The sequence below is a fragment of the Oncorhynchus mykiss genome, chromosome 24 (assembly GCF_013265735.2).
Source record: "Oncorhynchus mykiss isolate Arlee chromosome 24, USDA_OmykA_1.1, whole genome shotgun sequence".
In the NCBI taxonomy this organism is placed as follows: Eukaryota; Metazoa; Chordata; class Actinopteri; order Salmoniformes; family Salmonidae; genus Oncorhynchus; species Oncorhynchus mykiss.
In genome coordinates this window covers 7,206,689-7,231,411 of record NC_048588.1, presented here as the reverse complement: position 1 = coordinate 7,231,411, position 24,723 = coordinate 7,206,689, and the positions used below count along the sequence as shown (strand labels likewise).

Here is a 24,723-nt window from a genome sequence, read left to right as displayed (position 1 = left end):
ATGTGTCACGAATTGGATTCATAACATATCACACCAATTGCAAAATTTGTATGAAATCATACGAATTTTGCGAAATTCGCAGCATATTACACGAATTGGATGACATAGTGGACCAAAAACGGGGACCCCCTTTGGCTCGTGAGCACCACTTTCAAAACGATTGGCTGAAAATGACACAAACGGTTGAGAGTGCATCTTTAATGATAGGGATGGAAAGAACTCATTAATGAGATAGCACCATGAAGAGCCACCAAGGCTGATTGTTGGTGTAACATTGGAGCTCTTGTTAAGGGTGTGGAATTAGACTGCGTGTTCTGTATGCTGTATGTTTCGTTGAACAATGTTTAGGGGTAAAAAGAGAAGAAATCTCTCTCTGCACGTATGATTATACACGACAAATAGGCTACAGAGCACGCCCAAGATAAGGGTGTCCGGTTAGCATACAAATGACAAAATGTCCAAATTGTCAAATTGACGAGAGGGAAGTGGAGAGACCATGGGAGGGCACTGAGCGCGACTATATTTAGGCCTTAGTTTGTCCCCCTTCCCAACCCCAGTTTTTCCCAACAAAGAGAGTGCTTATATTAGCGGAGTCAATCATGACTGAAAATGTTGTGGAACTGCACAGACAATTTGGATTGTTTAAGGGTGTTCACTTCTTATTGGAAAGTCCTCTGTAAACATAGGGAAGTTGGGAAGGCCTTCGAATGGCCTAGCTTTGGCCCGGCATTGTGAAGGGTCACAAGATAACATTTCTGGGATTTATTGTTACTGCATTGCACGGTTATTTATTCCAACATAGAAAATACTGTTTCACATAATGCAGTAACATTATATTATACTGCTTTTATAGATAAAAAAAAAGAATAATAATTGTGTTTTGATTTTTTATTTAAACAGGAAAGCCTTTTAGTCACTAAGGGGTCCACTAGAGTTTCACTCACTTCAGGGGGTCTCCTTATATGATGTTTTCTTTCAGGTTACAGTTACATTCTCCTCACTAATTTGTCCCGTCTAAAGCATTATCCTTCACTGACTGCCTGTCCCTCAGGTGTATTTAGCTCAAGTGAGAATGTTTGTTTTGCAGAATGCCCAGTGAGTTTCATCTAGATTAGCACAAAGAAACACAGCGTGCTTGTTCGTCTTACTCGCGGAGCCCAGTGGAGGCCCACCAAGCAGCCCACGGCACTTTTGGTCAAACAACATCTCACAGAGACTGAGCCAGAGGACAAGAGAACTACTGTGTGGCCCTGTGAACACTAGGTCAGCGTGACTTGGCCAGTTTGTGGTTAGTCAGCGAGGCAGGGACCAGGGTGACTCCCTACAAGTTTGTTGTTGCTGATCAATCAATCAAATTAATTTTTACATCAGCAGATGTCACAAAGTGCTATACAGAAACCCAGCCTAAAACACCAAACAGAGAGCAATGCTGTTGGAATCTGCTAATGACCCTTGAAATTCCAACTAACACGTCTCTCACTGAGCTAATTTGCACTTTTCCCCTGTCGCCCCTAGCAACTGCACCGAAGTTAAGCGTGCTCTCAGCTAAAAACTGTGTGTTTTGGTTCCAACCACATCCTCTGATGGGTTGTCAGGTGCAGGCCTCGTTCAACACACACAGGCTGTTCTGTTATGTCAGCGAGCAGAGGACCATCTCTCCCCTAAACTATGTCATCTGTTTACCTTCTCTTTCTGAAAGGCCGTCTTTGACACACACACTGACTTGAAACTCCCCCAAATAATCAGTATTCCAAAACACCAAATAAGGTGAACGCAACATGAAAAGCCAGCATGTCCTTTTGGTTTTCTCTGCGGGGTCCAGAGCTTGTTTTCTGTTTCAGAAAGAGCAGAAAATAGCAACTGTGCCAAGCTTTCGCCTTCTCTCTGCCCTTGCTTCATCATTGGCTTGCACCCTGAGGTGTACTAAAACTGGAATAAAATAAAAAAATAAATAAAAAAAAACCCCTCTCCCTATGGTGGTAGGGACTATGGTGGTGAAAACTCTCCTGCAGCTACCCTTAAACCCTACCCTCCTTTCTCCTCTGTTTCTCTGGTTGTCTCTGTCCTCTCACTCTTCTGCTCCATGCTCTTTCTCCTTCTCTCTCTCTCTCTCTCTCTCTGTCTCTCTCTCTCTCTCTCTCTCTCTCTGTCTCTGTCTCTGTCTCTGTCTCTGTCTCTCTGTCTCTGTCTCTGTCTCTGTCTCTGTCTCTGTCTCTCTCTCTCTCTCTCTCTCTCTCTCTCTCTCTCTCACACACACACACACTCTGCATGTCTCTTGCTAACAATGACAGTTCCTGTCTCTGTAGTCTCTGTGGTCTCTGTAGTCTGTACAAAGTCAGACTCACAAAGTGCTCTAAGAGAGGCCATTGCCAGATGAACGAGGTGAGATGGAGGTGTGTTGTCTGGGGGGGAAAAACGATCAATTGTAATAACTGTTAGTTGAGTTGGAGTGTGGTTGACGTAACTGAGTTTGGTTGAACGGCGGGCGGGCGGTGGATCCAGGCCAGAGGGTTCAGTGTGGGGTGTGGAGCTGGCTGGTCAGTGGTCTGAGAACTCTGCCTGTATGGGACTGTAGCAGCAGCAGTGTGGTGAATTACTCTTTGATAGGGACATGGCTGTGGTTTTGGATCCCGTAGTTTCAACAGGCTGACCTCATGCGTTCTAGAGGCCAAGGGAGAGGCTGAGCTCACTCTTTAGCAGGTAGGGGACTGTTGCTGTTTGCTGGAGTAGGTCTCTAATAGATTATAATCGTCAGTAGATGAAGGCAGGCCCCTGTTTGGCACTGCAGGAGACTTTTAGCACTGGTGATTGAGTTAGTAGGGCTGTCCTTGGCCCTCATTGGACCATTACTGGATAAATGGAAAGAGTAGACTGTTCAAGGCCTCCACTGACCAGTGTGGTTATGCTTTATTTTACAGTGATATTTACCTGATTTGACTTTCTGGTTACATGGTCAATTGTAATTACACAATTATTATAGCTCATTCTTGTTTTTTATGGAATTACAACAAGCACTGCTGCGTACCAGTTTGTAGCAGGTAGTTTAACAATACTGTGTTTAATTGTTATATACTGTACCAGAAATGACCCGTTTCTGCAAAATAATGTCTTAACAAATACTAGGGAAATGGCAGCTGAAACAAATAAACCGCTGTACATAAAACTCAGCAAAAAAATAAATGTGTTCTCACTGTCAACTGCGTTTATTTTCAGCAAACTTAACATGTGTAAATATTTGTATGAACATAACAAGATTCAACAACTGAGACATAAACTGAACAAGTTCCACAGACATGTGACTAACAGAAATGGAATAATGTGGGGGGGGTCAAAATCAAAAGTAACAGTCAGTATCTGGTGTGGTCACCAGATGTATTAAGTAATGCAGTGCATCTCCTCCTCATGGACTGCAATAGATTTGCCAGTTCTTGCTGTGAGATGTTATCCCACTCTTCCACCAAGGCACCACCAAGGCACCTGCAGGTTCCCAGACATTCCTGGGGGGGGGGGGGGGGATGGCCCTGCCCCTCACCCTCCGATCCAACAGGTCCCAGGCATGCTCAATGGGCTTGAGATCCGGGCTCTTCGCTGGCCATGGCAGAACACTGACATTCCTGTCTTGCAGGAAAACACACACAGAATGAGCAATATGGCTGGTGGCATTGTCATGCTGGAGGGTCATGTCAGCATGAGCCTGCAGGAAGGGTACCACATGAGGGAGGAGGATTGCCTGCAATGACAACAAGCTCAGTCTGATGATGCTGAGACACACCGCCCCAGACCATGACGGACCCTCCACCTCCAAATCGATCCCATTCCAGAGTACAGGCCTCAGTGTAACGCTCATTCCCTCGACGATAAACGCGAATCCGACCATCACCCCTGGTGAAACGTCAGTGAAGAGCACTTTTTGCCAATCCTGTCTGATCCAGCGACGGTGGGTTTATGCCAATAGGCGATGTTGTTGCCGGTGATGTCTGGTGAGGACCTGCCTTACAACTGGTCTATAAGCCCTCAGTCCAGCCTCTCTGAGCACTGATGGAGGGATTATGCGTTCCTGGTGTTACTCGGGCAGTTGTTGTTGCCATCCTGTACCTGTCCCGCAGGTGTGATGTTCAGATGTACCGATCCTGTGCAGGTGTTGTTACACGCGTTCTGCCACTGCGAGGATGATCAGCTGTCCACCCTGTCTCCCTGTAGCGCTGTCTTAGGAGTCTCACAGTACGCACATTGCAATTTATTGCCCTGGTCACATCTGCAGTCCTCATGCCTCCTTGTAGCATGCCTAAGGCACGTTCAGGTGTTTTTCAGAGTAAGTAGTAAGGCCTCTTTAGTGTCCTAAGCTTTCATAACTGTGATCTTAATTGCCTACCGTCTGTAAGCTGTTAGTGTCTTAACGACCGTTCCACAGGTGCATGTTCATTAATTGTTTATAGTTCATTGAACAAGCATGAGAAACAGTGTTTAAACCCTCTACAATGAAGATCTGTGAAGTTGTTTGGATTTTTACGAATTATCTTTGAAGGACATCGTCCTGAAAAAGGGAAGTTTCTTTCTTTGGTGAGTTTACTACTATGACTGTTGGGTAGGTTAGTGTGCACAGGACTGGTCACCTCAGATATGGCTTTGGCCATATATCCTGCATTAGTACAATAATGTTAACATGTTTAACCCTGATTGTGGCAGTATTATTTTGAGTATTACTCAGAGTATCCACTCCAGACCTTTGGGCTCCCTCTCCGACCTTTTCTCTGATCTCATCTCAGCCCACGTCTGTGTTTTGGTGGGCTGTCTTAAACGTTTTGACGCCAGGGAAAATACTGCGATTGTATATACCTACTGTGGAGCAGCGTCAGTGTAGAAAAATCTTCCTGAATGTTCCACTTGAGCCCACATGGGTCTCTTGAGTTGAATCCATTCTACTCTCATGACTCAATTGCCAGTTTTCCCCAAAAATATTTGATTACGGTGACATTAAAAAGTGTAAAAGAGGATTAGTTGAATCAACAAAATCCTACTCAGCCATGATCAAAGGGTTCCAAAAGGCTTCTCCTATAGGGACAGCTGAAGAACTCTTTTAGGTTCCAGATAGCATCTTTATTTCTAAGAGTGTTCGTTTTTCTGAATGGGAGTGTTGGAAAACGACAGCTGCCACCCAGGCTCCAGGGAGAGGATAAAGACAATGGGTCAGGTATCAGCTTTGACGAGAGCAATATAGCACTGCGTAATGCAGTGATTTGACTTATGACCATGGAAACTCTATCCATATACACATATTGCAAGTTTATAGTCTGTGTTAGCCTCAAATAAGGTAATTCCCAATTGGGCAGCCGTGAGGTTGAAAATTAAACTTTGGACACTCTCCACGGAAAACCACTAAGATTCATTGTGTAAAATGTCAGCAATTAGAAAGTATAATAAGATTTTGGAGCAATTATACTGATTATATCATTTTTCTATATAATTATTGGTAACGATGCATCTGCCCTTTTGCAGTCAAGTGTCTTAACATAAATATCCAGTGTGTTTATAGAAGAAGGGCTGTTTGACCTCCTTTTAACCGATTGTAAAAACAAACCAATTTTTTAAAAAGTTAATGAATCCTTGATTATAATAAAATTGACTTTAATAGGATAGTTTATCATAATTGATATTTTTGTTTCCTGAAGTGATACGATTTTTTTTTCATGCACACGTGCACAAGGAGTCTCACCCGGCCTCTTACTAAATGGAGATTACCCCCAGTCAAGCATTCACATCTATGTTAAGCTGGAGGGCATATTCTGCTGTCTTTCTCTATTTTCTCTACTGAAGCAAAGTCATTTTCCGTCCATATAAGACTGGAGACATTCTACTGCTTTTCTTGGAATCAGCCCAACGTAGATAAACATTGCCCTTCAAGCAGCTCATGAGTTTACTTAAATCAAATTCAGACAATTCATTCTGCCAAAATGCTTTAGAATCGTATGTGAATGTCCTCGAGCAAGGAAACCACGGTGAATCCCTGCAACAGCTAATGGTTAAATGAAGCTTCTGATAGATGGAGATACACACCTCGGTCACAGACAAACAAGGGATTCCTGATTACATGGTGGGATTCGGGTAACACTTTAAGAAGAAAACAGTGGCCCTGGATTCTGTTGAGGATGGCATACAGTAGCTAAATAAGGAGTTGTTGTTTTCGTTGTCGTCATGTAAAGGTTCATGAGCGAGAGAGGGCATATACCAGTCTTTTAAACTGAACCATTATGCCGCAGGAAGTGATGGATTGTTCCTCTCGGTTGGCCCTCCCTTTCTAAAGTGGGCAACCATTGTAGCACCACCAGTTCTACATTTTACGCTCGACACAATGAAACTATTTCTTCGTAGCCTGGGCTTATTTCATGCTCATTTACCATGACAACCAGTCTATTTTCTCTCAAATTGTTTGATTGCAGACAGAACCTTTTTCTGTCTAGTGTTCTGTTTCCTGTGTTCAATTGGCCTTGCCTGACAACGCTGAGATGGTCCTAATAAAGGGGGTCACTGGGGCCTCACCGAATTTAGTCCACCGACCGGCAGATCAAGCTGGGGGGAGGAAATTGTTCTCTCTGTTTCCTGTTAGCCCTGAATTGGCTTTGTGTGTTTTTGCACAAAAGTGCAGGAGGTTGCCAGAACAAGAAGATTGACAGCGAGATTGTAGCAACCAAACTGTGAAAAAAAGAGAAGGTTTTCTCGTAATTATACCTTTTTTTTGACACCCCTTGTTTCCTGCATGGCAGCTTTGTGGTCATGTTCAGAGGAACACAAAGTAAGCTGTTCAGTCAGCCTGCTCTGACTTTCATGGCAGACTACATATTAGTCTTGTAGCTGTACTGTAAGTATTTTGTCTAATTCTTCCCCAAAAGATGAAGGCAAAGTCTTCTAGCACCTGTGTCAACCAATTTCCCAACTGCTGCTGGCAGCCCAACCTGGTCATTTGAACTGATTTATTTTAATAGACTTCAGCGAAGTGTGAAAGTGATCCAAGAAAAGCCTGTCAGGTTAAAACAGTCCTGCGTGGTTGGTTGGTTGGTTTGTTGGTTGGTTGGTTGGTTGGAGTTTGTGTTGATTTATGTTGACATGACATTGACCGTCTCCTCCTTTTTTCTCCATCTTCTCCCCTCACCCAGCTGCCAAGCGCCCCTCCTCCGTGTCCTCCCTGAGCAGCATTGTGGGTAGGATGACCTCGTCGGAGCGCGCCTCCCGCGGGAGCTGCACCTCGGTCAACACGGTGTGCTCGGACAGCGACCGCACGGCCAGCCTCAGCTCCTCTGCCTCCTCCGTCTCCCTGCAGGACGGACACTCTTCCTCTTCCTCCTCGCTGCCCTACGGGGCCGTGCCTGCCTACCCTTCCTCGCCGCAGCGCAACGGCTCCGACATCAGCCTGGACCTCACTCCTCTCTCCCAACTCCCAGCGGGGGTAAACCCTGCCACCGCCGCGTCCCTGCCCAAGCTGTCTCGCTTGGAGAGGGTGGCGCTGGAGATAGTGGAGACGGAGCAGGCATACGTGAGGGACCTGAAGAGCATCGTAGAGGTAAGAAAGAAACGCTCCCCTCCAAACCACTCTCCTTTCCTCTCCTCCTGTCCTCAGTACAGTCAGTGTGTCTCCTCTCTATGCTCTGGCCTGCTGCTGATACTGGTCTGAGGTCAGCATTACCTCTTCATTCCTGGTACTTGGTACCATATTGACATGGAAAGAATAGGGTTTAACATGATCATCATATGGTTTACATATTGGCATGTATACAGTTTACAGTATACATATTGAGTTGATTATTTCTGAATTGGAAATAGCACAATGCCTAATGTCTATAGTGAAACTGGAACTCGTGGATACTGTAGTTGTGTCAGCAGTTTTTCAACCCCTTTCCGACGAGGAACTCCTCGACTCTCCCACCAGCTTCCTATTAGTAAAATGTGAACAATGCTTTCATCCCCTCTTCGTTCGGTGGCCATCTTGGAGCCCTGTCTGGCCTCCCCTTGTGCCTCTGTAGCTCCATCCATCAGTGGCAGAGGTGGAACACGAGGAGGGCAAGAGGAGGGCATGGCACAGGATGAAAGCAGCAGTAAATCCAAGTCATTACTTCAAAAGAGTGTTTCACACTCTTATCCGATAGGGTCAGCTGGCCTGCGACAATGAGGAGTCTGTGACTGATCTCTCTCTCTCTCTCTCTCACACACACACACACACACACACACACACACACACACACACACACACACACACACACACACACACACACACACACACATACACACAGAGGGAGAATTAGTTTGATAAGGAACAGAGTGGGGTTTTTGAGTCAGGGGCCCTCTGAGTGGACGGCCGTCAACACTTTTATCATATTGCCCTTGGAAGCGGATGGATTTAGCTGTGGCCTCTAGGAACTCCCCATCCCGGGTCCGGGAGCGTAATCATCGACTGCCACTAGCATAACGCAACGGACATAAATATTCCTAGAAAATATTCCTGTTCATGAAAATCACAAGTGAAATATATATATATATATACACAGCTTAGCATTTTGTTAATCACCCTGTCATCTCAGATTTTCAAAATATGCTTTACAGCCAAAGCTAGACAAGCATTTGTGTAAGTTTATCGATAGCCTAGCATAGCATTTTGTCCAGCAAGCAGCAGGTAACTTGGTCACGGAAATCAGAAAAGCAATCAAATTAAATCATTTACCTTTGATGAGCTTCGGATGTTTTCACTCACGAGACTCCCAGTTAGATAGCCAATGTTCCTTTTTTCCAAAAATATTATTTTTGTAGGCGAAATAGCTCCGTTTCTTCTTCACGTTTGGCTGAGAAATCCCCCGGAAATTGCAGTCACGAAAACGCCGAAAAATCTACATTTTTAAAATAGCTCCATAATATCGATAGAAACATGGCAAACGTTGTTTATAATCAATCCTCAAGGTGTTTTTCTAACATCTATTCGATAATATATCCACTGGGACAATTTGTTTTTCTGTAGGACCGATTGGAATAATGTCTACCTCTGTATTTTACGCGAGAATCACTCTGGGAGCCATCAGGTGACCAGTTGCGCAATGTAGCCGCTAACGGGTATTCTTCAACATAAATGCGTAAAACTACGTCACAATGCTGTAGACACCTTGGGGAATACGGAGAAAAAGTAATCTGGTTGATAGCCCATTCACTGCTCAATAGGGACGCATTGCAACGCAAGAGCTTTCAAAAGATGAGTCACTTCCGGATTGGATTTTTCTCAGGCTTTCGCCTGCAATATCAGTTCTGTTATATTAACAGACAATATTTTTACAGTTTTGGAAACTTTAGAGTGTTTTCTATCCTAAGCTGTCAATTATATGCATATTCTAGCATCTTGTCCTGACAAAAGATCCCGTTTACTACGGGAACGTTATTTTTCCAAAAATGAAAATACTGCCCCCTAGTCACAAAAGGGTATTAAGACAGGTCAGGAATCAGGAGTCTCTCTACGGGACTGAGGAGGAAAACAGAAGAAAGACAGTCTTAAAGGAAGTGACATCACTTTAATGGCTAATTTTATGGGAGGCCAGCACTCCCTTGAAAAAGTAATTAGGAACTCTTTTCCTGGTTTAGGGTTAGTTTGACATTTACATGTAGGGTAGCAGTTAGGGTAAAAGCCAATTTATTCGTGATCCAAAAATGTGGTTGGCGGTTTCACATGGAGGGTGTGAAGCAATTGCGGAGCTCCTGAATGCATGCAGAGGCCAAATCAAGCTCTGTAATGCATCTTCGTGCGCCTCTCAAATTTTGTAACAATGCGGAGAGCTCTGTATTGCTCCGCATTGACGTGACTGATTGACAGTAGGTGAGGGCGTGAGGTCCTGTCTAAACACAACCTCACTTCCCTGACAACTTCCTTCACAACAGCTCTGCTCCGCTAAGCACAGGAAGTATGAAAGCCCTGACGTCTAATACACACAAATCTAAAGGGGTGAATGAGAATATGTACATATAAGTATATGGATGAGCGATAGCCGAGTAGCATAGGCAAGGTGCAATAGATGGTATAATATACAGTATAATATACAGTATGTACATGTGATATGAGTAATGTAAGATATGTAAACATTATTAAAGTGGCATTATTTAAATTGGCATTGTTTAAAGTGACTAGTGGTCCATTTATTAAAGTGGCCAGTGATTGGGTCTCAATGTAGGCAGCATCATCTCTGAGTTAGTGAATACTGTTTAGCAGTCTGATTGTCACGATCGTCGTATGAAGTAGACCAAAATGCAGAGGGGTATGTGTTCATGATGATTTTTTAAATAAAAGAAAGCACTGAATACTGAATACAAACTATACAAAACAATAAACTAAATAACGACCGTGACGCTATAATGAGAACTGTGCTGACACAAGCAACTAACATAGACAATCACCCACAAACAAACAGTGAAACCCAGGCTACCTAAGTATGATTCTCAATCAGAGACAACTAATGACACCTGCCTCTGATTGAGAACCATACTAGGCCGAAACATAGAAATCCCAAAATCATAGAAAAACAAACATAGACTGCCCACCCCAACTCACGCCCTGACCATACTAAATAACGACAAAACAAAGGAAATAAAAGGTCAGAACGTGACACTGATGGCCTTGAGATGCAAGCTGTTTTTCAGTCTCTCGGTCCCTGCTTTACTGCACCTGTACTGACCTCGCTTTCTGGATGTTAGCGGGCTGAACAGTCTGTGTCTTGGGTGGTTGTTGTCCTTGATGATCTTTTTGGCCTCCTGTGACATCGGGTGGTGTAGGTGTCCTGGAGGGCAGGTAGTTTGCCCCCGGTGATGCGTTGTGTAGACCGCACCACCCTCTGGAGAGGGTTGCGGTTGAGGGCGGTGCAGTTGCCGTACCAGGCTGTGATACAGCCCGATAGGATGCTCTCGATTGTGCATCTGTAGAAGTTTGTCAGGGTTTTAGGTGACAAGCCAAATTTCTTCAGCCTCCTGAGGTTGAAGAGGCGCTGTTGGGCCTTCTTCACCACGCTGTCTGTGTGTGTGGACCATTTCAGTTTCTCGGTGATATGTACACCGAGGAACATAAAACTTTCCACCTTCTCCACTGCTGTCCCTTCGATGTGGATAGGGGGGTGCCCCCTCTGCTGTTTCCTGAAATCCATGATTATCCCTTTTGTTTTGTTGACATTGAGTGGGAGGTTGTTTTCCTGACACCACACTCCGAGTGCCCTCACCTCATCCCTGTAGGCTGTCCCGTCGTTGTTGGTAATCAAGCCCACTACTGTGTCGTCTGCAAACTTTATGATTGAGTTGGAGGCGTGCATGGCCACGCAGTCGAGGGTGGACAGGGAGTACACGAGGGGGCTGAGCACGCACCCTTGTGGGGCCCCAGTGTTGAGGGTCAGCCAAGTGGAGATGTTGTTTCTTACCTTCACCACCTGGGGGTGGCCCGTCAGGAAGTCCAGGACCCAATTTCACAGGGTGGGGGCGAGACACAGGGCCTCCAGCTTGATGATGAGCTTGTGAACCTGTTGGGGCGGGATGCAAGCAGTTATCTTTGCCTTCTTGGGTACAGGAACAATGGTACCCATCTTGAAGCATGTGGGGACAACAGACTGGGATAGGGAGCAATTGAATAAGTCCGTAAAAACAGCTGGTCTGCGCACGCTCTGAGGACGCGGCTAGGTATGCCGTCTAGGCCAGCAGCCTTGCGAGGGTTAACGTGTTTAATTGTTTTTCTCGCATCAGCCACGGAGAAGGAGAGGGGGGGTGCACAGTCCTTGTTAGCGGGCCACGGCGGTGGCACTGTATTATCCTCATAGCGGGCAAAGAAGGTGTTGTGATTTCATTTAGATCCTGTCACTTACCTCTTGTGTCTGAGCCGTTGAATTGCGTCTCCACCTTGTCCCTGTACCGGCATTGCGTAGTTAAGGGGTTCTGCCTCTGCTTTGATGTGGAGAGAGGGGGAACGTTGCCAATGCTGCCCATTAGCAGGTGGAGATCAGCAGGTGATGCAATCAGCGCTCTGGGAGAACAGTGCTGAGAGTGGAGGGGTAAATGTGCTTCTGTGCGTGGTTGAGAGAGAGAGAGAGAGAGAGAGATAGTTCTTCAGGACATATCATGGTGGGTGTGTGGGGTATGCGTTAGAGGTTTGAGAATGCCTGAAATGTAACCCCATTTTTGAAGCCCAGCCTTTTAAGAGCCAGTAAAACGAGCAGGCATTTGACAGAGCTGGCCTGTGCAGGGATGCCTTACAGAACAAATGTCCATACATTTGTTTATGCGGGACAGGGATTTGGGACAGAGCGCAGCTGTGGGCATCTGAGTTGATGGAATGGAGTTAGTTGTCGGTTGTCCCAGACTGCTGACTGTGTGACTGCTGACTGTGTGACTGCTGACACATGTGATGTCTATCGGCTCGAGCGTGCGTTAGGCTCAGCCTTTACAGCTATGGAAATCTGGTTTTGATCCAGGGATGATGTCAAAGTTGCAGTGGTAATAAGAACCAAGTATGATGATTGGAGTCAGTGTGTGTGTGTGTGTGTGTGTGTGTGTGTGTGTGTGTGTGTGTGAACAGTTTATTAGCTTGCCTTCTCGTGTTTGTGCATGCGTGAGCTCCCATATGTATTTGCTCATATAGGTCTTGAATGTGCAGTATACAGTATGTTGGAAGACACAGGAGGAGAAAGGTGGAGAGAAAATTGGGAGAGCCAGGGAGAGCGAAGCCCCCTTTCGTTCTCGTTGTACTCCTGCCAAATAGGACAGGAAATTGGGGGGTGGGGGTTTAGGGGGAACGGAGTGTTTTTTTGCCTCTCCTTGGCTGTAACCCCCCAGTTTGGGCCACATGCGGAGGGGATGGAGGGGCCCTCGCAGGCAGCACAGAGGGACAAACTCCTTTCTCCAAACTCTGACCTAGTTTCTCAGACAAAGAGACCAAAACCTGCCGGCTGCTCCAGCCTCTCGATCTCTCTCTCTCTTTGCTTTCATTCTAGCTGTCTTTCTTCCCTTTCACAGTGAAACATGTATCTCTTTCTCAGTCCTTTCTGTTCTTGTGCTCTGCGTTTAACCCTCTTATGTCTCAATTTCCCCCTCAAGTCTCTTCCTCATTGTTCCGGTCTTCTCCTCGCTTCTTCTGTCAACTTCTCACTCATCCATCTGTCTCTTGCTCTCCTCCTCTCTTCTTGCTATGGGTCCTCCTTGCCCTCCGAAAGGAGTGTGTGTGTGTGTGTGTGCCTGCCTGCGTATGTGTGTCTGTCTCTCTGTCTGTATGTGTAAGTGTGTGCCCGAGGGGGAATTCTTGTTCACCCGTGACTGTCTGTAAGTCGACAGTAATTACAGTGCCAGTGTTCCCTTGCCTTTAAAAGGTGATGAATGTGGCGGAGCCCCCCTTATTTTTCGTCTCACTTTGCCCCACCTCGGTCTGTTTGCTTTTCCCAGAACCCCGGTGGCTCTGGAAACAAACACAACTGGAGACAAAGAAAAAAAAACATTTTACCATCCAGGAATGTACCCTAGGAGCGCTCCACTCTGCTCGGGCTCTATCAGGGTTAGGGTACATTGAAGCCCCCTTCCTGGTCATAACGCCCTGCCATCCCCACCTCTCACTCCCTCCCACCCCCCTGTACTCTCACGCATACTTTGTCTGTTTGTTTATTTAAACCCGTTTATTTTTGCAATTAAATTGGCTTCATCCTAATTTAGCCCCTCTTTGTTTTTCTGTTGTTGGCTCGTGCTCGCGGGCCAGAATGGTAACTGGGTCTCTGGGTGGACTCTGTTAAACTCAGACCAACAGAATGAACAGCAACCCTGGATAGGATCCTCTGTGGTTTCTCCATCGGGTTGGCATCTGGAGAGAGAGAGTTGTCTGTAGGATGTGGCTTTATCAGATGGGCTTGTTGGCCACTTAAAAAAACATGCTGATTACGGGACTATTGGACCCTGGAGGCCTCTGATAAAGTGCTGACAGCTAGCCTATATAAGGTATTTTAGCCTAACTAATGAACACTGCATTGAAGGTGGTAGACTTGGAGAGTACTGTGCTCTGGGCCAGACACATTTTGAAGCCCCTGTCTTTCTTAAGGCCCAGGTTGGAATGCTCTCTTCCAGGTTTTGCGGAGCAACGTGCCCTGTGGGTGGTGGTACTTGGGGATGTTAGTCTGTGTTTTTAGGGGGGGGGGGGGGGGGGGGCATATCATACTCATGAGACTGGAGCATGGCTTTATTTCCCAGGTCAGAGAGAGGAGCACGAAAGGAAAATGAAAAATATTGTAACAACGAGGCCTTTACCACTGCATTAATTGCCAGGTTTGCTTTCTTGGGCTTCTCGGTGCGTTTACAGTAAGGATTGATGTAGGGCTCAAGTATCCATTTTTTCTCACGAAGAAAGCCTTCATGATAATTCAATTACAAATGACCGTAAGACAGCTATCAGAGAATCATTTGGAAGATCTAAAGCTACCACGCTGGGGAGGGACGAAGAAGGAACTTTTGTCCATTTGAGCAACTATGCTTAGGCATTTTGTGTTATGAAGTCAGAAACAAACGAACTTGAAGTATGAATCTCTCTCTCTCTCTCTCTCTTCTCTCTCTCTCTCTCTCTCTCAGGACTACCTGGGTTGCATCATTGACTGTGGGGACCTGCCACTCAAGCCGGAGGAAGTCAGCACTCTGTTCTGCAACATTGAGGACATCTATGAGTTCAACAGGTGGGTTAGTGTGTGTTCTCTCTGTCTGCTTACACGTTAGACCTACTTCATCCTCACTGGTCGCCACAGCTGTTAGACTGTATCAGCCCTGAACTGGGGTCGATGACATGTGTCCTCGTGCTTTTGTGTAGATCTTAGCTTCTGTCCATGAAAATGTTGGAGGTACGCGACGTCTTTCGTCCCAGTGCAATGTCTAATTGGTGATCAATACTACCACTTACCATCAACAAAAATTGCAACTTTTTCCATTTTACTCGGCTCAATTTCACTCAGCACTGATTCATGTAAAATTCTACAACTATGGTGGCGAGAACTCTCCTGCAGCTACCCTTAAACCCTACCCTCCTTTCTCCTCCCTTTCTCTGCTTGTCTCCGTCCTCTCACTCTTCTGCTCCATGCTCTCTCTCTCTCTCTCTCTCTCTCTCGCTCTCTCTGCCGAGGCAGCTTGTGTACAGCCTGCAGCCTGGGTGGCAGTGATGTCCGTTTAATGTGCTGCAGACACAATGGCTGGCCCAGACCCCAGGCCTCCACCAGACAGACAATGTGCAGACACAGAGAGAGATAGAGAGAAACAGAGATAGAGAGAGAGAGGGGTGGGAGAGAGAGAGAGAGAGAGAGATGCAGGCAACAAAGAAAAAGACAGCGAGAGGGACTTGGAATAAGTGATACTATCCAGTGAGCCCAGTTATGGTCACAACAGCTCTCAAGGTTAAGGTATACGTCTTAAGTCATGGCTCACTGCATTTCACATTCCACAACCAGAGACGAGGCTTGAGATTGCTTATATGTGTGAGATGATGTTCCGTACACAGTGGCACGGCAGCGTATCTGAGATGCTCTCCAGCTAGATGTTTTCAGATTGCTGTTTACACTGAAAGTAAGAGATCCATTTCTGTTTCCTGGAACCTGTTTTACAGGAGGGTAGGGAAACAACCATTTGAGTTGCTCAAGCGATTGGACTTTGTTTAACTGTAGCCTGATTTTCATAATTTCCCCATTTCAGGAGTGATGCATTGGCACGGTATTTCTGTTTATTTGCCTGGAATAGCGAATGTGTCAATGAAAAGCGTCAATCATTCCCATGTCATTAGTTCAGTTCATTCAGTGATGGGAACATTGTGTAGGGAGAAATGGCAGGGATGAGTTTGGCCTCCCGGCAGCTTCCAGTGAAGCCCTGGGAAGAGTACCGCTCATATTTTTCCTATTTCCTCAACGCTCCTCGCCCTGCCCCCCTGCTGACACTTGTTGTTTTCACACTTCAGTCTCAATGCCCGTGCCAAGTCGGCTCTTTTCATTACATACCTCCCTCTACATGAGTAAGTGCTCCTAACCTGCCACCTCCGTCTCCAAATCCAATATGGCTTCCTGCCCCCGGTTATCATGGGAAATGGCCTCACTGTTGCAGAAAGAAACAGAGAGAGTGAGGGATTTCTCCCATCTGCCCCAGGCTCTGTGCAGAGTAACTCATTGAAGTACAGTAGAGTATGTGCATCAGTGCCAGGGGTTTACCCCCATTGCTCGCTGCCGTGGGGCTAGCTAGTCCATAAATTACATTTGTTTGTAATGAGCAGAATGAGAGCAGTCAGTTCCCTAACAGGCTCCCAGGGAGAATTTTTTTGTTGTTGTTGCTAACTCTCTTTTTCAATTTTTCATCACTCAAAGTAGTGCACCGTTCATCTGAGAGAGGAACAAGGATAGACTTCACCTTTATCCTCTTCTTGCCCCAAAAAAACTTGACCCTTTTCTCCCTCGTCCTTTCTCTTGTTCTGCCTTTCCTAAATCTCATCTCCTCATCGCTGTGGTATGCAGCCCCTGTATCCTCACTGGTGTTGTTACGTCTACTTTCTTGGCCTGTTCTCCAGGCAGCATACGGATGTCGTTCGCCGTGGCCCGCCGCGGTGGACAAAGCCCGGGGTTAGAGCTCTGGACCCTGCTGTGAGCCGACCGCACCGCGGCGAGAGACAGGGCACAGCCTGGCGAACACCACAGCCAGGACAGACAGACGTGCTCTGTACTATTCTAGTAGTTAGTGCGGTTAATCCTGTCCATCTTTATTAGATTCGCGGCTGAGTAGAAACTGTGGCTGAACGGGCCACTAGGACAGTCAGAGAAGTGCTGGAATTGTCTAGTCTGCCAAGGAAAAAGGATCCGGCATCACATATAGATTTATCTCTATGGATACGTGACAAATACGTTGGAATCGTGACCTGTAACTTTTTCTAACCCAACCCATCATGAGAGACCAAGAGACAGACACAGAGACAGAGAGATTAGTCAGGCCTGAGCTTATCAAGATGGCTTAACCGTCTCTTGCTAAGCACCTCTGTCCATCCTCTCTTTCGTCTCTCTGTTCCAAATCCCTCATATGGAAAGTTTGCCGGAGACGTTGAAATCCTCTGTAGTCTAATACAGCGCATGTGAGAAACACAGAAACAAAGAAACGGAGAGACAGAGAGCGATAGAGACTTTACTACAGCACATGAAGATGTTCAATTGCATTGTCTGAGTTCCATGATTTATCTCTTGTGTCTGTCTAAGGCCTGGTGCGAAGCCAGGCCACGACTCGCACGCGAAGTCAATTTCAACTAGAAACATAGACCTTTCAAAAGGATTTTTTTTTTTTTTTGGCGTGCAGCTGCTGTACTGTATAATGATAATGAGAAGTAGAGGATCTGTAAGAAAAAGCCTAATAAGAAGCAAATGTTCTGTATAGTATCACGGGTTTCAATGCTGGCCATGGACAGCGCACATTGATAGTGCATGACGTTACAGTATAAACAGATCAATTACCTCCAGTGACTGTGGATAATGGTTTTATTACCCGTTTGGTGTACCACCACTATTTCCTATACTGCCGGTATTTAAGTTGTGCCATAGAGTTGAAGTCTATTGGAATGTGGACGCTGGCACCATAGAAATATAGAAGTAGAACAGTTTCCCTGTTCTGGTAATTATATTTCTATGTGTGTCTAATTCCTTCCATTTCTCATGGAGTAGACACGTTGCTTGTTTAACGTACATTAAGGGGCTGGGCTCCGGGGCCCATCGTTCATATCCCGGGGGCGTCCCGTGTGCGGTGACGTTTAGTCAAGCCTGTTTAGATTCCTCCACTACGTGTGATTTAGACCTCACTGTGACCCCTGCATGCTTGCCTGGGGTCACGGCTCCCATGAAGTCCCACACAAAAGACATAACCCCTCAGCCTCTCGCACCTGACCAGACTGAGACAGTCTGAGTGCTCAGGCCACCCACCCCTTCACAGTCATCCTTGTGACCCGGAGAAGTCTGCCTGGCTGGGATCCCCCTAAACAGCCCTGGATCCATGCTGTCTGCTTTTATCTGCCGTGACTCGTGTGGGAGTGGGTGGTGTTGCTGAGGATGTGGTGTCACATGAAAGAAGTTCTCACTTTTGAGAGAGGCGGTGAAGTCAGCGTGTGACGATACTCAGGGATGGGATTGGGAACACAAGGCCAGCAAGGTTCAAGTGCATATAAACATTCTCTGAATGAAGGGATCTAGATAGGTCTCTGTTGCTTTTGTTGCTGGCACTTACTGTGTAGTTACTGAAGAGGAAAACAGACCTGCAAGTGCTTAAAATCTAATGCAGAGATCGCACTCCATGAGAGAGGGATGATTATTAAAGGAGAAGAAGGAGGGAAGTGAGGAGTACCGCAGGGAAAGAGAAGGGGGAACAGGCCGTATGGAAGGTATTACCTTATAAACACAATGAAAAGAGGGGTTCAGATGTACGGACGTGGAAAGAACGGAACAGAGAGAAGTGAGGGAGCGTGTGAGTTCATTGACAGTGCGCCTCTCAGGTGACTCCCCTGTTTGACTGTAAGTCCTCGTGAAATATATACGACTGTAAAGGGATCATCTGGAGGAAACTCCTCTTTCCCCTCACGGTTCACCCTCGATCTTAGAGGATCAAATGCGCGTACTTCAAATACCAGCTTGTCGTGTGTCATATTTCACAGGGAAGAACAATACGCGTACGGTGAGGAGATCAAATCAGTAGGCGTGACTTAAAACTGGACTTTTCCCCCAGAACTCAAATATGGAGCATCTCTGTTCAAAGTCTATGGATGGAGTGTTTTCAAAATGAAAAGCTGGGAAAGTAATAAGTAGGGTTGGTTACAAGCATAACTCAAGTCCAAGGTCCTGACAGCCAAATACATTCCAGGGCTTTTGTCTTAAAGTACCAGGCCCTTCTTGTAAGTGCCAAGCCTTAATTAAATCCAACGTGAGGATACAAGTTTGCAAACATGCTGCAGCACTGCAGATGTAGTCTTGTGGAAAGCCCTTTGCTCTTGCAGATGGAGGGGAATGTCTCTGTGGTGGCATGTTCTTTGTTCCCTCTTTCTCTTTGTCTTTGTCTGTCAACAACAGGATTCCCACATCAGTCAGGGCCAGTGGCACTCAGAGACACCCTGCTCTGTGGCCATTTGGTAAAAAACCACCCATAACTCCCCTCTGCTTCCCCCGAAACCCTAATGACGCCCTCTCACCGCGGAGGGCAGCCGCGAAACAAGCCTCGTCTCCGAGGGAGGAGAGAGCGACGCGAAAGAATGGAGGGCTGCGGTTTCACTCCGAACTTTTCCCCCCGGCCGTATGAAGGCGAACTCCGGGTGTTTACAGAGCGCCTCTCTGTTTTCCTTCGGAAGAGGAGGGATCCCGAGAGACTGGCCAGTCCGGCGGCCCAGGGCCTCTCAGAGATGCAGGGAAGTTGGGCTTTGCTAATGAACTGAGTGTGACTGGGCTGCTCATCACGTCGTGTAACCTCAGATACGGGCTGATGGGACCGCGGCGAACGACACCCTCAGTTTCAGCATGCTGTCCAGGAATGTGAGGCTAGTTGTCCCTTTTGATATGTCCCAGTAACCACTAGGGACGGCCATTACATTAGCTACGTCAACCTCCATCCTCTCCTAATCGGAGTCAGAATTCAAACCGTCATCACTATCCCCACTCCCTCAAATCTCCCCTCCTCACTACTATTCCTTACCTTTTCCACACTCTCCCGCCAAGAAAATCTTTCACCGATCATTTTGATTCATTCAGATACTGAAAAGAGAGACCCTCCGCTCTCTCCCTCCGCTGACATCCACGAAGTAGGATGTTAATCAAAAGTTACCGGGTCCTGGAGAGAGGTTGCGTATGTGTTTCATAAGATGTCTTTCCATGGTGATGAGGAGGCTAGGGTGAGCTCGTGGCACGGGATCAAAGGTGAAACGGGTGCACGTGGTTATTTGACCCTTGAAAGCAAACACCCACCCACTCTCCCCTGTTAAAGGCAGTCTGATTCAGGTCTGTGTTTGTAAGGTGCGGGTGTTGCGGAGGGGGGCGGGTAGTGGGACAGCTGGAAGGGGGTTCTGGTTGGGGTTGGCTGATGTGAAGCCAAGGCTAGATGTGTCCCATCTGCATGCATTTAGGAGATCGTTTGGAAGGATCGGAAGGGGAGACATAAATGAATCCTTTGTGGAAATGGAGTTGGGATTTGGGATCCATCCCTGCCAGGATCGTCTTCAACACCAGCTCCAAGAGCCTCGGTGGAGACGGAATAACTGTCTCCAAACAAATGGGGGTGCTCAGTTCTCATGAACTGTCCTAGGCCTTGACAAACTCACATGCACTCATAAGCACTGCACAGTGTCTACCAAGCAATATCTGTGCTGTCCATTTTACATAGCAGTTTATGTGCTCATCATTATGTGTTATGAGTAGTTGTTACATGGATGTTACAGTATTTGACAGTGATATGTTTAATCATGACTGAAAGCTGTTGTACTGATTCGTAGAGCATGAGTCCCAGGAATGTAGACAAGTTCCATGACCTCTGTGTGTTTCATTGATAAGTTTACATTACCGCACTGGTGTTCTCATGGCCCATAACTCTCTCTCTCTCTCTCGCTCTCTCTCTCTGTCTGTCTCTCTGTCTGTCTCTCTGTCTCTGTCTCTGTCTCTCTCTCTCACACACACAGTGAGCTTCTGGAGGACCTGGAGAGGAGTCCTCATGCAGCAGCCATCGCTGAGTGCTTCGTTGAGAGGGTGAGTCACCACATTGCTATGATAAAGCACAAACAACCCGTAAATTCACATTGCACATTTTTGGTGGGTATTGCGATGACCTAAACCAGTGTTTCCCAAATGGTTGGTCACAGCCAGCCCCTGTTGGGTCATGGCTTAAGACTGGCTCGCTGTGTAGGCTAATATGGTGCTTGTATTCAGTAGCTCTTTTGTTCTCTGGATGCAGAGCGCTGCTAAAATATCAAGCAAGCAGATCGTGTGAAACAAACTTTTGTTTTCGGCCAAATAGAGAACCACAGCTGTTTGAAGTGGGCCGCTGACATTGGGCAGTGTGTCAGAGGAAATGTTTGTACTTGGGCTATGTGAGTGTGTGCAGGCCCGTGACCAGGGAGATGTCGTGATTGGTTCTGGTTCTGAAGCGGTGGTGGCGGTGATCCTTCAACTCGTGTGCTCACTACAGTTGAGTGGGTCTGCACACCCTCATGGTGCTCTACTCTAGTTGTCTGGGTAATGACACAGAACCACCGCTGACTAAACAGGAACAGTGAAGGGTCCAACCAACCAGGGGAAACAGGCTCTCCTTTGTGTCGGCTGGGAGAATGGCCAGCGTCTATGTCCCTGACTCCCAGGGTACGCCTCCATATGTGGGGCTCCAGACTGACACGCCTGGCCCTGCCAAAGCCGGACCAAGACACAAGAACCAGAATCCCATTTGCGGTCCAGGATCCAAGGGTGCCTATTCTTAGTCCCTTCTCCAGCCTGTACTTTCCTCTTTGGAGCCCAAACCCTCTTATCCAGCAGGTCCCTATAGTTCTCTGCTATTGATTGGGCTACTGTTGTGGCCAATTATAGATGGCTGCGGAAATGCAGAGTACATTTGATTAAGCCATTACCGGCAAGGTTATTCTGGGTTTTGCGATGCTTCTCTGAGCTAGACTAACCTCTCTAAACAGTGTGAGAACAACGGGCCCCTCGCTACCGCAGAGTGGAATGTGGGAAACGCAGTTCAAATGTGACCGTTTCTGCTTGGAATGAGGCCATACGTGCTCTTAGTTTAGGTGCAGTAAGACATGGAGTCAGCTGTAGCCTGTAACAATTCACCATCTGCTAAGCTATGAATCTCAAACCCTATACCTGCTGGCCATATGTAAGACTGAGTGGTAAAGACAAGTATACATGTATACACAACTGTTTTGGAAGGTAACATTCAGTTGACCTCACGGAACCGTTATCTAAACCTACTTAAATATAAAATGCAATTATTTTCTCGTTCCTTTGCTTTCTGAGATGAGATGTTTAGATGAGATGTTTCTTGGATGAGAATACATGTTTACATAAGTCAGGGAATGGGGTTTTGCTACGAGATAGAAACAAAGTATTTATTTCTGAGTGAGACCTGGAGAATGACCCTGGTGTGAGGAGAGGTGTCACATGATCACAGGGGGTCTCTCAGATGACAGTGATTTGTAGCAGAGGGAACATGGAGACCGACGCTCGGTGTCGCTGGTCTTTCTCACCTGTCTCTCTTCTCCCCACTAATGTAATCGTTTTTTGGGGGGTTTCTCTTTCTCTTGTTTAGAGCGAAGCCTTCGACATATATACCCTGTACTGTATGAACTACCCCAAGTAAGTCACACACACACACACACACACCGCTATACTGATGTGCCCTTGGGGCTGTCATTCGACCTGGATCATTGCATGATAGCTATAGTGAAGTGACCTGGGGTGAGAATGGAATGAATTCAATACAGTGGACAAGTAAAGTTCAATATACACATTTTCATTTGTTATTTCAATAAGAATACAATTGTATATGATGATGGGGGGGGGGGGGGGGGGGTACAGTTGTAATCACCATCCTTTGTGGAGAGACATTAGTGAAAGGGAAATTACTTTTATGGACATTGAGCACATTTACATGCACCAGTAATAATTCCATATTAAACTGATTGTGGCAGTAGGTCAAGTATGGCATTAGTCGTGTAAACACCTCACTCTGCTGATCTTAACCGGAGTACGGTCAAAACCGAAGTAAGCATGAGCCGATTAAAACGCCTGATTTTCTGAGCCATCTTTCAAATGATTAGGACATGTAAACACCTTAATCAGCGTTCCAGCGGTGTATTTGATCTGTCCATGTGCCAGCCCCGGGTAGTGCGGGCCTCCCTCTTATGCGGCAGTGAAGTGAGTCCTGAAAAACTGAACCTATGCATCTTGTAAATAGTTTTGACATACAAATGTCCGAACTCAGAATCAAAAGGTCTTCGCAAAAAATAACATGGCCACTGTGGTAGAACGTTTATTTTGGTTAGCGATTTTCTGCACTAGCCTTATTTCAGATGTGTCATGTAAACAGGATTATTAGGGAAATCATTCTTCTTGAAATGCACGTCAACGTTTTAAACAAACTATTATGTTAACCCGACTATCCACAATAATCACATTATCGCGTGCATGTAACCGTGCTCAGGGTCTTGATTAGCTTGAACTACTCAGTGGTCGGACAGACAAGTGAAACTAGGTGAATCCAACGAAAGACGACAGTGACTGACTTAATGATCGCGGTAAAGATTCGGTCACTGCTCAATCAGGCTAATTTACAGTATATTGTGCGTGTAAAAATACAAACGCATCGCGAGCCTTTTGGAAGCAGCATCTTTCGCGCCACATCAATTCTAATCTCACGGGCCACTACTATTTGACTGGCAGATGTTTGAATAGCACTGGATCGCTGCCCGTCCTCATGAAGATGTGGTGTTCTACATGTGCTCTATATAAACAGCCTTTCATGTGTCTGTCACAGAGAACCGAATTAGATTTGTTATGAGATGTCGACGGTGCCGTGACCCTGTACCTGAGCTGTGTGCATTCATCCACTGATGTCTTAAAAAGACCACCTTCGTAGCTCAACCCCGAAAAGATGCTGTTAACAGATATCTGAGCTTTTGCCTAAGAAAGACATCACAGTCGGACAGCAAGGGGCATGAAGCAGAATGTTCTAGTGTGCGTAAATAGTTGCGTTCAGACAAAAAAAGAGGCCCCTCTGAAGGGAGGACCGGAGGCATACGCTGAACACATTACTGTACGGCTTCACCATGAGATGAAGTACTGTCTGGCATAGCGATGAGCCAACTGATGAGTCTTACTGTGGACCCCCCCTCTTCCACCCCCAACATCCACCTCCACTCCTCCTGGATCTCTTTCCCCAGCTCGGTGGCTGTTCTGAGGGACTGCATGAAGAACAAGAGCCTGGTGGGCTTCTTCCAGGAGAGACAGACCACCCTGTGCCACTCCCTGCCCCTGGAGACCTACCTGCTGAAGCCAGTGCAGAGGATCCTCAAGTACCACCTCCTGTTGCAGGTCAGTATGGGTCATGGACTGGGTCAGAGAGACAATATGATGATACTGATCCAATACTATCAATGTCAAACTTATTCAGAGAATATGTACAACTCCTCTATATTGTACACAGAGGAAAGGTACAGGCCCCATTGTAGACTGTTTCCCTTCAATCCAAATCATCAGAAATCATCCTGTTTCTTACTCTGCACTCCTTGCCTTTATTGGTGTGTGATACTCAGCAGACCAAGGGTACAGCTAGCGAGTAAATGAAGCATAGAGATTCTGTGAAATGAAATAAGGATCCTATGTTTAAACGCACACTCACAACTCATGGCATTTAACTAGCTGTGTTTGGACACTGATCAACGACCTCGGGTTCTCTCTCCAAGCCCACTTCTGTGGTGGTTACTCTCAAGTATGGGTAGCTGCAGCACAATATGGTGTGGGTGTGTAGAAAGGAGTATGGAAAGAGAATCAGCTCATTTCAACGTTGATAAACCAGTGCGAATGAGGGAGTTATATTAACCTGAGCAACGGTGCGCTGGTCTATGGCCCCATTGGCCAGTGACATGAACGGGCAAAATCGAACAATAATCTGTGCCGTTCTATCATGTTGTCAACAAGACAGCATGGTGCATCGTCCAGAAAC

At 46.4% G+C, this 24,723-nt stretch overlaps 1 protein-coding gene across 2 annotated transcripts in view; it reads left to right on the top strand.

The window, feature by feature from the left end:
• LOC110503626 overlaps positions 1-24,723 on the top strand; it is a 62,695-nt gene that overhangs the window by 25,253 nt on the left and 12,719 nt on the right. The window contains exons 3-7 of one of the 2 annotated variants that reach the window (XM_036961128.1): positions 7,152-7,555; positions 14,602-14,702; positions 20,684-20,750; positions 22,309-22,355; positions 23,942-24,092. In XM_036961128.1, coding sequence (XP_036817023.1) covers positions 7,152-7,555; positions 14,602-14,702; positions 20,684-20,750; positions 22,309-22,355; positions 23,942-24,092 — 770 coding nt within the window. Of the gene's footprint in view, positions 1-7,151; positions 7,556-14,601; positions 14,703-20,683; positions 20,751-22,308; positions 22,356-22,568; positions 22,917-23,941; positions 24,093-24,723 lie in introns of those variants that run through there. The other variant, XM_036961129.1, reaches the window with a different exon arrangement.